The following is a 13,205-nucleotide window of genomic DNA, read 5'->3' as shown; positions in this document are numbered from 1 at the left end:
CTATGTGGGTGAAATGATGATACCATGCCAACTTTCAACCTTTTCAGAGTTCATTTGAAATGCTTTTCAGTTTTAGGGTCCTATAGCTCAAAATATTTAGTAAATGCATGAAAAATAACAAATGAAGTCAGAAAGGATTGTAAAATAATGATGTGGCTTTGAATGGTGCATTTTGAACACACAAAAAGTCAGGAGTTCAAATAAGTTTTAAAAAATGAAATCCCTTTGTAACAGACGAGTTTCCGTATGAAATCCTGATACTTTGAAAGAGATTGTCCGTTTTGTACACGAAGTGCATCCACCTTTTGTCGGGACCCTCTCAACTTTCTTGCACATGCTATGTGGATGAAATGATGATACCATGCCAACTTTCAACCTTTTCAGAGTTCATTTGAAATGCTTTTCAATTTTAGGGTCATATAGCTCAAAATAATTAGTAAATGCATGAAAAATAACAAATGAAGTCAGAAAGGATTGAAAATTGATGATGTGGCTTTGAATGGTGCATTTTGAACAGACGAAAAGTCAGGAGTTCAAATCAGTTTTAAAAAATGAAATCCCTTTGTAACAGACGAGTTTCCGTATGAAATCCTGATACTTTGAAAGAGATTGTCCGTTTTGTACACGAAGTGCATCCACCTTTTGCCGGGACCCTCTCAACTTTCTTGCACATGCTGTGTGGATGAAATGATGATACCATGCCAACTTTAAACCTTTTCAGAGTTCATTTGAAATGCTTTTCAATTTTAGGGTCTTATAGCTCAAAATAATTAGTAAATGCAAGAAAAATTACAAATGAAGTCAGAAAGGATTGAAAAATGATGATGTGGCTTTGAATGGTGCATTTTGAACACAAAAAAGTCAGGAGTTCAAATAAGTTTAAAAAAATGAAATCCCTTTGTAACAGACGAAATTCCGTATGAAATCCTGATACTTCGAAACAGATTGTCCGTTTTGTACACGAAGTGCATCCAGTTTTTGCCGTAACCAGCTCTACTTTCTTGCACATGCTATGTGGATGAAATGATGATACCATGCCAACTTTCAACCTTTTCAGAGTTCATTTGGAATGCTTTTCAATTTTAGGGTCTTATAGCTCAAAATAATTAGTAAATGCATGAAAAATAACAAATGAAGTCAGAAAAGATTGAAAAATGATGATGTGGCTTTGAATGGTGCATTTTGAACACACAAAAATTCAGGAGTTCAAATGAATTTTAAAAAATGAAATCCCTTTGTAACAGACGAGTTTCCGTATGAAATCCTGATACTTTGAAAGAGATTGTCCGTTTTGTACAGGAAATGCATCCACCTTTTGCCGGGACCCTCTCAACTTTCTTGCACATGCTATGTGGATGAAATGATGATACCATGCCAACTTTCAACCTTTTCAGAGTTCATTTGAAATGCTTTTCAATTTTAGGGTCTTATAGCTCAAAATAAATAGTAAATGCATGAAAAATAACAAATGAAGTCAGAAAGGATCTAAAAATGATGATGTGGCTTTGAATGGTGCATTTTGAACACACACAAAAGTCAGGAGTTCAAATAAGTTTTAAAACATGAAATCCCTTTGTAACAGACGAGTTTCCGTATGAAATCCTGATACTTCGAAATAGATTGTCCGTTTTGTACACGAAGTGCATCCAGTTTTTGCCATAACCATCTCTACTTTCTTGCACATGCTATGTGGAGGAAATGATGATACCATGCCAACTTTCAACCTTTTCAGAGTTCATTTGAAATGCTTTTCAATTTTAGGGTCTTATAGCTCAAAATAATTAGTAAATGCATGAAAAATAACAAATGAAGTCGGAAAGGATTGAAAAATGATGATGTGGCTTTGAATGGTGCATTTTGAACACACAAAAAGTCAGGAGTTCAAATAAGTTTTAAAAAATGAAATCCCTTTGTAACAGACGAGTTTCCGTATGAAATCCTGATACTTTTAAAGAGATTGTCCGTTTTGTACAGGAAGTGCATCCACCTTTTGCCGGGACCCTCTCAACTTTCTTGCACATGCTGTGTGGATGAAATGATGATACCATGCCAACTTTCAACCTTTTCAGAGTTCATTTGAAATGCTTTTCAATTTTAGGGTCTTATAGCTCAAAATAATTAGTAAATGCATGAAAAATAACAAATGAAGTCAGAAAGGATCTAAAAATGATGATGTGGCTTTGAATGGTGCATTTTGAACACACACAAAAGTCAGGAGTTCAAATAAGTTTTAAAACATGAAATCCCTTTGTAACAGACGAGTTTCCGTATGAAATCCTGATACTTCGAAATAGATTGTCCGTTTTGTACACGAAGTGCATCCAGTTTTTGCCATAACCATCTCTACTTTCTTGCACATGCTATGTGGAGGAAATGATGATACCATGCCAACTTTCAACCTTTTCAGAGTTCATTTGAAATGCTTTTCAATTTTAGGGTCTTATAGCTCAAAATAATTAGTAAATGCATGAAAAATAACAAATGAAGTCGGAAAGGATTGAAAAATGATGATGTGGCTTTGAATGGTGCATTTTGAACACACAAAAAGTCAGGAGTTCAAATAAGTTTTAAAAAATGAAATCCCTTTGTAACAGACGAGTTTCCGTATGAAATCCTGATACTTTGAAAGAGATTGTCCGTTTTGTACATGAAGTGCATCCACCTTTTGCCGGGACCCTCTCTACTTTCTTGCACATGCTAGGTGGATGAAATGATGATACCATGCCAACTTTCAACATTTTCAGAGTTCATTTTGAAATGCTTTTCAATTTTAGGGTCTTATAGCTCAAAATAATTAGTAAATGCATGAAAAATAACAAATGAAGTCAGAAAGGATTGAAAATTGATGATGTGGCTTTGAATGGTGCATTTTGAACACACAAAAAGTCAGGAGTTCAAATAAGTTTTAAAAAATGAAATCCCTTTGTAACAGACGAGTTTCCGTATGAAATCCTGATACTTCGAAACAGATTGTCCGTTTTGTACACGAAGTGCATCCAGTTTTTGCAGTAACCCTCTCTACTTTTTTGCACATGCTATGTGGGTGAAATGATGATACCATGCCAACTTTCATTCTTTTCAGAGTTCATTTCTAGTGCTTTTCAATTTCAGGGTCTTCTAGCTCAAAATAATCAGTAAATGCATGGAAAATAACAAATGAAGTCAGAAAGGGTTGAAAATTGATGATGTTGCTTTGAATGGTGCATTTTGAACACACAAGAAGTTTGGAGTTCAGATAAGTTCAAAAAATGATATCCCTTTGTAACAGATGAGCTTTCGTCTGAAACCCTGATACTTTGAAAGAGATTGTCCGTTTTGTACACGAAGTGCATCTAGTTTTTGCCGTAACCCTCTCAACTTTCTTGCACATGCTATGTGGGTGAAGTGATGATACCATGCCAATTTTCAACATTTTCGGAGTTCATTTGAAATGCTTTTCAATTTCCGGGTCTTATAGGACAAAACATTAATAGCAAAAAGAATTTAATAGCAAAAAAATTAACAAAATCTGGTTTTGATTAAAATAGATATTTAAAATAACCTAAAATTCCCAAATTGAGTATAATGATAAAACATATTAATATTAAATAGCAGGAAATGGAATCACTCAAAAATCTATTTTTATAGTAAATTTATTCATAAAACTAGTTATTCACATACATTTTAAAAAATAAATTTTAAAACTAATGGCATTAACAGAAAGTTTATAATTTTTGTGACCTAAAAGCAAAAAAGAAATCACTAAAAAACTATAAGTATTCAGTTTTAAGTAGAAATAAAAAAAGAAAAAGGAAAAAAGGAAAAAATGCCACCTACTGGACCACCACGGCCTGAATACGACTTGAAACCCTACAATGGGCCAGGATTCAGGCCCGCAGAAGGCCCAATAGGCCCAACAGGCGTGGCAAAGTAGAGATTAGGCCCGTAAGCCTGCAATAGAGAGGAGCTCGAGAGGGTGGCGGCAGCAAAGCTTATAAACCACTCCGAGCCCCTCTCAACTAGCGAGGTGGGACTAAACTTCCCACCGCACCATGCCAGCACAAGGCCTATGGTCCTGATTCATGCCACCAACCGGGACCATAGGTGGGCATTTGTACCGGTTCATGGCACCAACCGGTACCAATGCCCACCAATGGTCCCGGTTCGTGCCACCAACCGGGACCATAGGCCTCAGTTTCCCGCCCTTTGGGCTGCCGAAAAAAGACCTTTGGTCCCGGTTCGTGGCACTAACCGGGACCATAGGTGGGAATTGGTACCGGTTGATGCCACGAACCGGTACCATTGGTTTTGCTATATAAGGTAGCACTTGTGAAAATTTCGCCAACTGCTCCCATTCCCCCCGACGCCGCCAGGCCGTTCCTCGTCGTCGTCGTCGCCGCCCCGAGCCCCTGCCCCGATGCCGTCGCCCCGCCCCTGACCCGCTGTCGACGGCGTCCTCACCGTCGCCATCGCCGCCCCCGAGCCGCTCCTCCCCGAGCCCTCGCCGCGCGCGTAACCCCTCCCCCACGAGCCCGCCGTCCTCGTCGCCGTCATCGTCGCCGACCTCGTCGTCGTCCTCGTCACCAGCCTCGTCGCCGTCCTGCCTCGAGCCCCCAGTGAGCCCCTTCCCATCCCGATCCGTGCGCTGCCGTGGCTGCCGCCGCCCCCCCCCCCCCCCCCTGTGCCACGCCGCCGCCCCTGTTTTTATATGTATCTATGTATATGGATGTATGTATGTATGTATGTATGGATGGATGGATGGATATGCATGTATATGGATGGATGTATGTGTATGTGTTCATAGTTTTTTTTGTTCATAGTTTTTTGTTCATAGCATTTTTAGGTTGTATAGTTTTATTTTTGTTCAATGTTTATGGTTAGAAGAGGAGAGGAAAAAATTGTGTTGCAAAAGTTACATTTAAGGTTAGTTGATTTAGTGCATTTTAGGTTATTAGTTCTACTGTTAGTGCATTTAAAGTTAGTTTATTTTTAGTTGAACTAGTTTATTAATTAATAAAACTACTTTATTTTACTATATATAGAAGTAGTTTATTTTTAGTAAGTACTACTTTATTTTATTTATAGTAAGTGCTTAATTAGTAGTTGAACTAATTGATTTAACAAAACTAGTTTATTTTACTATAGAAGTAGTTTATTTTTACCAAGGAAATTAATAAAACTAGTTTGTTTTTTTTAGTTAAAGCAATTATTCCCGCATCGACGTTGACGATGCCTATCCCGCATCCTCGTCGTCGACTCGGCGGAGGAGGCCGGCTTGATCAGAGGGGCCATGTACGGGACTGGGCTCCGCCGGGCTGGTTTTGGGAGGTGCTACCTTCCAGTGGGCGTTAGGTTGGTGAGGAGCCAGCCCGCGTTGACCTGATCCTTGTTTGGTGGCGGTCGCGTGGGCCAGTGACGGTGCCGAGGCTTCCGGACACTGCAGAGGTGGTACGTCACCGTGTCAGCGAGGAGGACCAGCACGTCCGTCGCTACATGGTTGCGTTGGAGGGCAAGTTCGACAATACCTGGCAGGTTCTTCAGGGGTCTCACTGGAGCTATGATCCTGTGATGGTTCCGTCCCTTTGGGTGTCCACCGCCCACGCCGATACCCGTCGGGCGCTATGGTTCTAGCTGTACTAGCGATGCTATATGTATGATAGTATTCGAGGTGTATTAGTGATAATATTCGACGATGTACGGACGCATGGAGATGATGTAGTTTTGCTTATAATTGAATGCATCCTAATTTGAATACTACTTTATTTTGTGATTTGATTTTGCTTATTGAATGCTCAAAGTAGAAAACTACTCCTACTTTGAATGCTAAAATTGGAGAGCACTATGCAAGGCGTATGCATATGATTAGTTGATAGCTTATAGGGTTTTTGTTTTCGCAGAAATCTAGGAGCCCCCGGCCCCTCCATCATCCCCGCCGTCGTCCCCGTCACCGCCCCCTCCGACATCGAGGTGAGACCAGCCAAATCCTCTTTTAGAAAGATAATTAAACGATATTTCGGGTTGACTTTAAGTCTGTCGAGTCTCCACCATATATGAGAGGACGAAGAATCCCGACTGTTGTCGTGGGGGTAGCTTCTCCTTCGTTCCCGTGTGCTAGACAATTTGGTGTAATGCACTCGAGAACGAAAAGAGGAGCTACCATCACCGACGGTCGCAAATGTCAGAGAGGAATCAGTGAGGGAGAGTTCCACCACATATATATGAGAGGACGAAGAATCCCGACTGTTGTCGTGGGGGTCGCTTCTCCTTTGTTCCCGTGTGCTAGACATTTTCGTGTAATGCACTCGGGGACAAATGGAGGAGCGACCATCACCAACGGTCGAATGTATACACCACGTGAGCTGAGAGTTTTCAAGAAAAGACTCGACAAACCGATAGTCAACCCGTGATGAATAATAATGATCTAACTTAGGTTTTTTAGTACATATATTTAATTGTAGACGTTTAATATTTGAATTATGAACATAGGAAATGTCGTACTCGGACGAAGAAAGTCTCCCGGGGGAGTGCGACTGGTGCCACGACGACCGATGTCAGTGCGACAGGCCTCACCTGGACGAAGATTGGCGCTTCAGTATTAAGCTGGAGGAGACCTTCGATGTTGAAATGGTATGCAACGACGACAAGTGTTAAGCACGACTTCAACTATTTCAACGTGTATATTTCATCTTTTACAATTCGACTAGCTTATCCCATGCCATGCAAGACGCTACGTCTTGGAGAGGATGGGTTTTGAAGACCATGGAAGTATGGAAACAAAGAAAATTCACCTAAGGACCCATCATGATATAGATTTGAAGTAAATCTGTATAATTCTAAGAGCGTAACCCATTTTGGTTGCAAAAAATTGGGAAGCATTTTGCAAGATGTATGGTTTTGATGAGGGTATGCTTGTCACCATGGATCTTGCTGATCCTGACATCGAGCAAGACAATATGGACATTTGGGTCCTTGTTGATACGCCTCCAATTCTACCGCTATGTGAGTTTCTCAAACATAGTTATTAGCTAATTTATATTGTTCATTTCAAAATAATTGACAGCTTATTTTCATTGACAGCTTATTTTGATTGTTCAAACAATGTGCGGAACATGGTAGACAGAACCTACTACACCGATGGCTCTGAGTTAACTTATAAGGAGAAAACTCATCTGGTGGGATTTTGTACTGATCTTGAGAATTACAATATCTATTGTAAAACTCCTCCACATTATGGTCAATACGTGCCACTAGTGCACGTGTTGAACTACGGTAACTACTATGGAAATACCCTGGTAAGATTTCTTACTATTACGACATCCGTGCATCTTTTACATACTTCTAAAACTAGTACATCATTGCTAACTATGAAGTTATTACTATGTTTTTCAACAGATAATCCCAAAGGATTGTGTGCCTCATTTGATGTATCAGAATGGTAGGCTTGATGTTTTGAACATACAACCAGGTCATCCTACGAATCTCAACTGTCCATACCGGATTTCTAAAAGAAGTGGAGACATGAAAATCAAAGAATGAAAAAAATGTATGGACAGTCGCAAGGAGGTTCTTGGAAGCAAAAGGAAGCGAAGCGCAAAAATTGGAGACAGGATGATCTCCATTCTCCATAATGGAGAGTCGGGGTCTATATTGTTTTATGCTATTTTACCTTAAAGAGGGTATTTAGGTCCTACCTAATACTGATGATCATGTGCTAAGAACAATTAAGTAGGGTTGGTTCGATGACTATGAGGATGATGATCGTATGACTTGTTATTAATAACGAGTAGAAGTTGTATGATGATGATTAGTAGGACTTGTTATTATGATGATGCATGATGCGGGCATGAAGATTTATTATATATCAGTGGGTGAAATGAACATGGATTGGAATGAAGTGAAGGCAACAAGCATGTAGTGCATGTCGAAAGTAGTACTAATCCAAACTTGATCAAGTTATGATTAATATTACTTTCGACATGCACCACATGTTGCCTTCACTTTAATCTAAGCCATGTTTAGCCATAGCAGTAGCGTTGGTAAATCAAGCACGGAAATAAGAGCGGACAGTTCTCTCTGTTAGCTAGCTTACACACCCTAAATTACCCCCTAAACCCTCCCCCCTTTAAAAAAAAACCCCAGCCACTGAAATGCTGACGCGTGGATGCCTTTTGGTCCCGGTTGGTGTCACCAACTGGGACCAAAGGCCCTCCTGCCTGGGCTGGCCGCAGCGGCCACGTGGAGGCCCATCTGTCCCGGTTCATGTAAGAACCGGGACTAAAGGGCTTGGGCATTAGTAATGACCCTTTAGTCCCGGTTCAACAACGGGGACAAAAGGCCCTTACCAACCGGGACAGATGACCCTTTTTCTACTAGTGTTTATCTCCTCAAACCAGCCACACCGAATGTGTCCTACAAAAATAGGCTTCTATTTCGCCATGTGCCCTCTGCGACATGTCCAATCGAATGCGTCATGTTACTTTGAATGTGACCATCATGTGAAAACTGTCCAATTGTTAAGTGTGGTTCTATTCAAAATGGTTTGGACTAAATCTGGCTTTAAAGTTGCCACCGAATTTGCTAGAAATTACAAGATTCCATGTGGAACTTTTTTAGGAAACTACGTTAGACGAAAACCATCCTGAACCAATTTTAAATCCGGAAACAAAAGGTGGTTTTGCTATTTTCAAGGTGACCGAGGAATGTCTATTTATTTTAAATCATCGCTACTGTTTTCCGTATGGTTATCTTGTGAATATGTTTGTAAGAAGAAATGTACGGTTTCGGCAAGTTTGCCTCAAAATTTGCAGCTCTATAGATAAATTTTCCTTTTCTTCTTTTATGAAAATGCAATGCTCTTGTTGGTTCCTCGAAATAAAAGTTTTTTATTGAAAATGAAATGTACTCAGCTTTTTAATACTTACATCTTAGGTCCGTTCGTATTAGCTAAATGGGCTGTGAGTAAGCCAGTATAATACTATCGCTAAGGCCGGATTGTAACCAAATTATATCTCAAGCGCCACCGTTATTGCGACGAAAATGTTTCAGTTATCTGGAATCTCATTTTACTTAGATGGTCCTCGCGTTTGTGTCAACTGGCAACATGTTAACTTATAAGAGCATCTCCAACATGCGTCCAAAAAGAGCTCCGCGCACTAAAATTTTGTTTTTTTGACGCCGAACAGCTCCAGCAGATGCTGTAGCGCTAAAAAGTTTTGGGCGCGCGCTGAAAAACGCTATCGCGCGCAGCATATTTTGGGCTCCGGATTGCGCGCGCTTCATAATTTGCACTGTGTGCTTTTCGTGCGCGCGTTTTTGGGCGTCTGCTAAAGTGATGTTGGTCCAGGCGCATTTAAAGTGCTAAGAGCATCTCCAGCCGTTGGCCCCCCAGGCGGCGCTTTTACGCGCCCCCTGGGGGCAAGCCGGTGCAAAAAATGGGTGAGGGGGCGAGCGGGTTCCCAGCCGCTCGCCCCAGGGTCGCCCCAGACGCGGTTTTTTTTTTAATTTTAAAAAATCAGAATTCGGCGAAGTTCGGCTAAAATTCGGCAAACTAGACATTCATATTCAACATGTTCAGCGTTTTCATAAATTATTTAAAAAAGCATCTACGGGGCGAAGAATTCGATCAGTCGTGCCCAGTCGCCGTCGTCCTCCTCGGAGTCGTCGGCCTTCTCCTTCTTGATGGTGCGGCCGCCCCTGCTGGACCCCTCCCCGGCGTCTCCATGGCGGACCGGTGGTGGTGGCGCGTCATCGTCGTCGTCACTGTCCTCGAGGACGACGATGCCTCCCTCGTGCCGGCCACGGCGACGAGCTTCGAACCGCGCGAAGGCGGCATATTGGCGTTCCCTCTCCGTCTACAGCCAGTCGTCGCGCGCCCATTTGAGGGCCGCTTCGTCATCGAGCGCCTCCTCCTTGACGCCGCCGGCGAGCCCCGGCTCCGTCTTCACGATGGGGAGCCCCGGCTCCGTCTTCGGCTTGACGAGTCGGGGAGGAGCCGAGGACGAGGCGCGGCCGCCGCCTTCGTTGATGACGATGTCGGCCGAGCGGGTGCGCCGGCCGAGCGCGGTCCCCGCTGCAGGCTCAGCCTTGACGCCGAACACTGCCGGAGAGCCGGAGGAGTGGGAAGAGGAGTGGGAGGAGGAGCGGGACGAGGACGACGAGCCGGAGACAAACCTCCTTGGCATCCATTGCCCTGCGCCGCGTCGGGGGACCGGGGCGGCGGCCGGGTATGTGAGCGGCGGGTTGTTGCCGCCCTCTAGGTGCGCGAGAACCTCGCGGAGCGTCCGGCCGGAGACGGACCACCACAGGCGTCGACCGTCGCTGTTCCACCGGCCGCCCCCCACCACCGGTGCCCCGTTGGTGGAGGCGAGGCGTTGCTCCTGACGGCGCTTGAAGTACGCCGCCCACGCCTCGTGGTTGTCGGCGGCGTACTGCGGGGAGGCGCGCTGCTCCTCGGTCAGCGACGACCGAACGCGGTCGACCTCGCCGACGAAGTAGTCGGGGCGCGCGACGGCGTCCGGTAGGGGGGAATGGGGACGCCTCCGGCGCTGAGCCTCCATCCTGTCGGCCCAGCGCGCATGTCTGGAGGCGTCGGGATATTGGCCTCGAAAAGCAGGTGCGCCTCCCACGATTGCAGCAAACGGCGGCCGAAGCCGTTGGCCACCGCTCCATCGCCGGGGAAGCGCTCGCACATTGTCGTGGCTGGGGCTGGGAGAGAGGAGAGATTCGTCGGTGGCGGATAGAGGCAGAGAGCACGGCGTCTGTGCCCAGCTAGCGGGGGGGGGGGGGGGGGGGGAGGACGCTTTTTATAGCCGCCGGGGAGGCGTGTGTACGCGGGGCGGGGAGTGAGGCGTCGTCGCGCTGCCCGTGAAGAGCCGCCCCGTGAGGAATCACTGGAAGGCTAACCGGCGGCAGCCTTGGCATTGATTCCCCGCGGGAAACCGAGGCGTTCTGAGGACGACGAGGCGAGTGTCGCTGGCTCGGCGCGCCTGTGGCTCTTTTGCGCCAAAAACGATTCGCCCGGCGCCCCCGAGCGCCCCCCATTGCGCCGGGTTCGGCCTAGGTCCGCCGACGCCAATTTCGGCCCGAGCCGGCAAAAAAATGGCCTCTGGGGGCGCGACTGGGCCGATTTTTCGGCGCCGGCGGCCAAAAAATCGCCTGGGAGGCCTTGTTGGGGGCGCGGCTGGAGATGCTCTAAAGTGGCGCGGTATAACTTTTATTGGGCGCGAAATTTTGTGCGGCCGTTGGAGATGCTCTAAGAAAAGTGTAGCACGAGTCACATCAAATCAGCAATTGACAACCTTCAACTTTACTGAAAAATCTATTGGAAGAACCACAATGAACACAAACAAATCAATGAATGTTGTAGTACACCGTTATGATGGATCTAACTCTGTACAAAACTGTCATACACAAGACATCTATAAACGGTAGCTCTCTTCCAATATGTCCTTCCAGAAAGAGTCACCATCGAGAGAGCACAGCCCGGGCAGCTCCATCATTGGCTCCAGCAAGCCGCCGAACTCCTGCGCTGGCGACCAGTCACCCGCAGGTGCAACATCATATGAAGCGGCAGTGTTGCAGAGCTGATCAGCCGGTTCAGCTGCTGCAAAGGAGCTTGTCCCCGGAGACGTATCATAGGTCAGCTGCTGCTGCACCACGTGCTGCTCTACAAAATTGGAGATGTTGCAGAGGTAACCCGGCTGTAGGTAGTTCATCTGGTTCGAAACGATGCTGCTGCATGAGTTCAGCACTGTGTTTGCTGCAGCCAGGTTGGCTATGAGGCCGGTGGTACTGTTGTTAGAGCCGATGGCCTTGAACAGCTGCTGCAGAAGCTGCGCCTGCATGAGGGCGCCGGTGCCCAGGCCGCCGAGGCTCGTGGCCGCCGCCGCCCAGAGGAGCGCCTCGGGGAGGAGCGCGGCGGCGGCACCGTTGACGTGGTGGTTGGTCTGGTCGGGTGGCAGCTGCTGGTGCGTGACAGGGTCGACGCCCATGCGCAGGAGCTTCTTGCGGATGTGCGTGTTCCAGTAGTTCTTGGTCTCGTTGTCCGTCCGGCCGTCCAGGTGCGTCGCGATCGTCGACCACCTAATAACGCCCAACAGAAATTTATCCATGTCAGTGTCAAACTCAAAGATTATGGCAAAAGGTCCACGAGGAAATTGACAGTCTCCGTGCATGGGGCATGGCGGCTAAGCTCTGTGTGTGTGGAGTAGTTGGACTTGACGTGAACTACGTACTTGTTGCCAAGGCCGGCGTGGAGGGTGATGATGAGGCGCTCCTCCTCCTCGGAGAAGTTGCCGCGCTTGATGTCGGAGCGGAGGTAGTTGGTCCACCGGAGGCGGCAGCTCTTGCCGCAGCGGTTCAGCCCGGCGGCTTTGGGAAGGCCGCGCCAGCTGCCGACGTTCCCGCCGCGCTTCTGGATGTGCTCCACCAAAGTCTTGTCCTCCTCCTCCGTCCACGGCCCTTTCTTCACGCCGGCGTCGTGGCAGCAGCACGGAGACCTCCCCATCAGATCGATTTCCTCGATACAAGCTCTGCTAGCTGGTTACCTAGGATCGACTACTGGTGTCTGTGATGGACAGAAGTCAGAACTCAGAATCTATGTTCGTGTACCCTTTCGTTGGCCAGGTATATATAGAGGACACAGCCATTCAGTGGTCGTAGTCCATGACAGATTGACAGAGCACGCACGAGAGGTGCCGCGGAAGCTGCGAACTTTCCTTCCATTCTGCTGCTCTCATGTCGTGGCCACTAGTACTGAACCCTTTGTGTATGTCGGATATACTCTTTAGAAAAAGTCGCGCGTACGATGCAAGTCAAAGAGGGCGGTTGCTCCGGAGATTTAGCCACGTAAGACCAGATATATTCTGCACGCTGCACTTCACACATGATGGGAATGCATGTCGCAAGGCAAGGTAACAAGGAGGAATAAAGTGATCACTCTCAACAAGTGGCAGGCTGCAGCATAGAAAATGTGTTATGAGGTCAGTCCGTGTAGTGTAGCACCTGTAATTCATGATCTGGTTAAGCACGCTAGTGCCTAGGTAGATCCTTAATGTTGGAGTAGGCACCTTCCTCGGTTCCTTCCTTGGAGTGCTGATCGACACAGTGATATCACTGCTAAATAATGTTCCAAATTACGTTACGTCCAAGTTTTGGTCTCTCCATGCAAGAAAATAATAGCCTACGATTATCATCCTACTACTATACTATTGCATTTTCTTAACTAA

The 13,205-nt window shown here is 46.0% G+C and overlaps 2 protein-coding genes across 2 annotated transcripts in view; both read right to left on the bottom strand.

The window, feature by feature from the left end:
* LOC123055923 (WAS/WASL-interacting protein family member 3-like) overlaps positions 1 to 10,535 on the bottom strand; it is a 112,519-nt gene extending 101,984 nt beyond the window's left edge. Inside the window, exon 1 of the mRNA XM_044479730.1 lies at positions 10,150 to 10,535. Within this exon, the coding sequence (XP_044335665.1) occupies positions 10,150 to 10,535 (386 nt within the window). The remainder of the gene's footprint in view (positions 1 to 10,149) is intronic.
* Positions 10,536 to 11,396: 861 nt separating this feature from the next.
* Positions 11,397 to 12,545, bottom strand: LOC123049961 (myb-related protein Zm38). The gene is made up of 2 exons (XM_044472814.1): positions 12,213 to 12,545; positions 11,397 to 12,060 (listed from the first exon to the last, which is right to left on the bottom strand). Exons 1-2 carry the CDS (start codon positions 12,482 to 12,484, stop codon positions 11,397 to 11,399), a joined length of 936 nt encoding a protein of 311 aa, XP_044328749.1. The 5' UTR covers positions 12,485 to 12,545.
* Between the last annotated feature and the right edge of the window lie 660 nt (positions 12,546 to 13,205).

Source organism: Triticum aestivum, chromosome 2D (assembly GCF_018294505.1).
Source record: "Triticum aestivum cultivar Chinese Spring chromosome 2D, IWGSC CS RefSeq v2.1, whole genome shotgun sequence".
Taxonomy (NCBI): Eukaryota; Viridiplantae; Streptophyta; class Magnoliopsida; order Poales; family Poaceae; genus Triticum; species Triticum aestivum.
The sequence above is the reverse complement of the archived record's forward strand: the minus strand, read 5'-3'. Positions and strand labels throughout refer to the sequence as shown.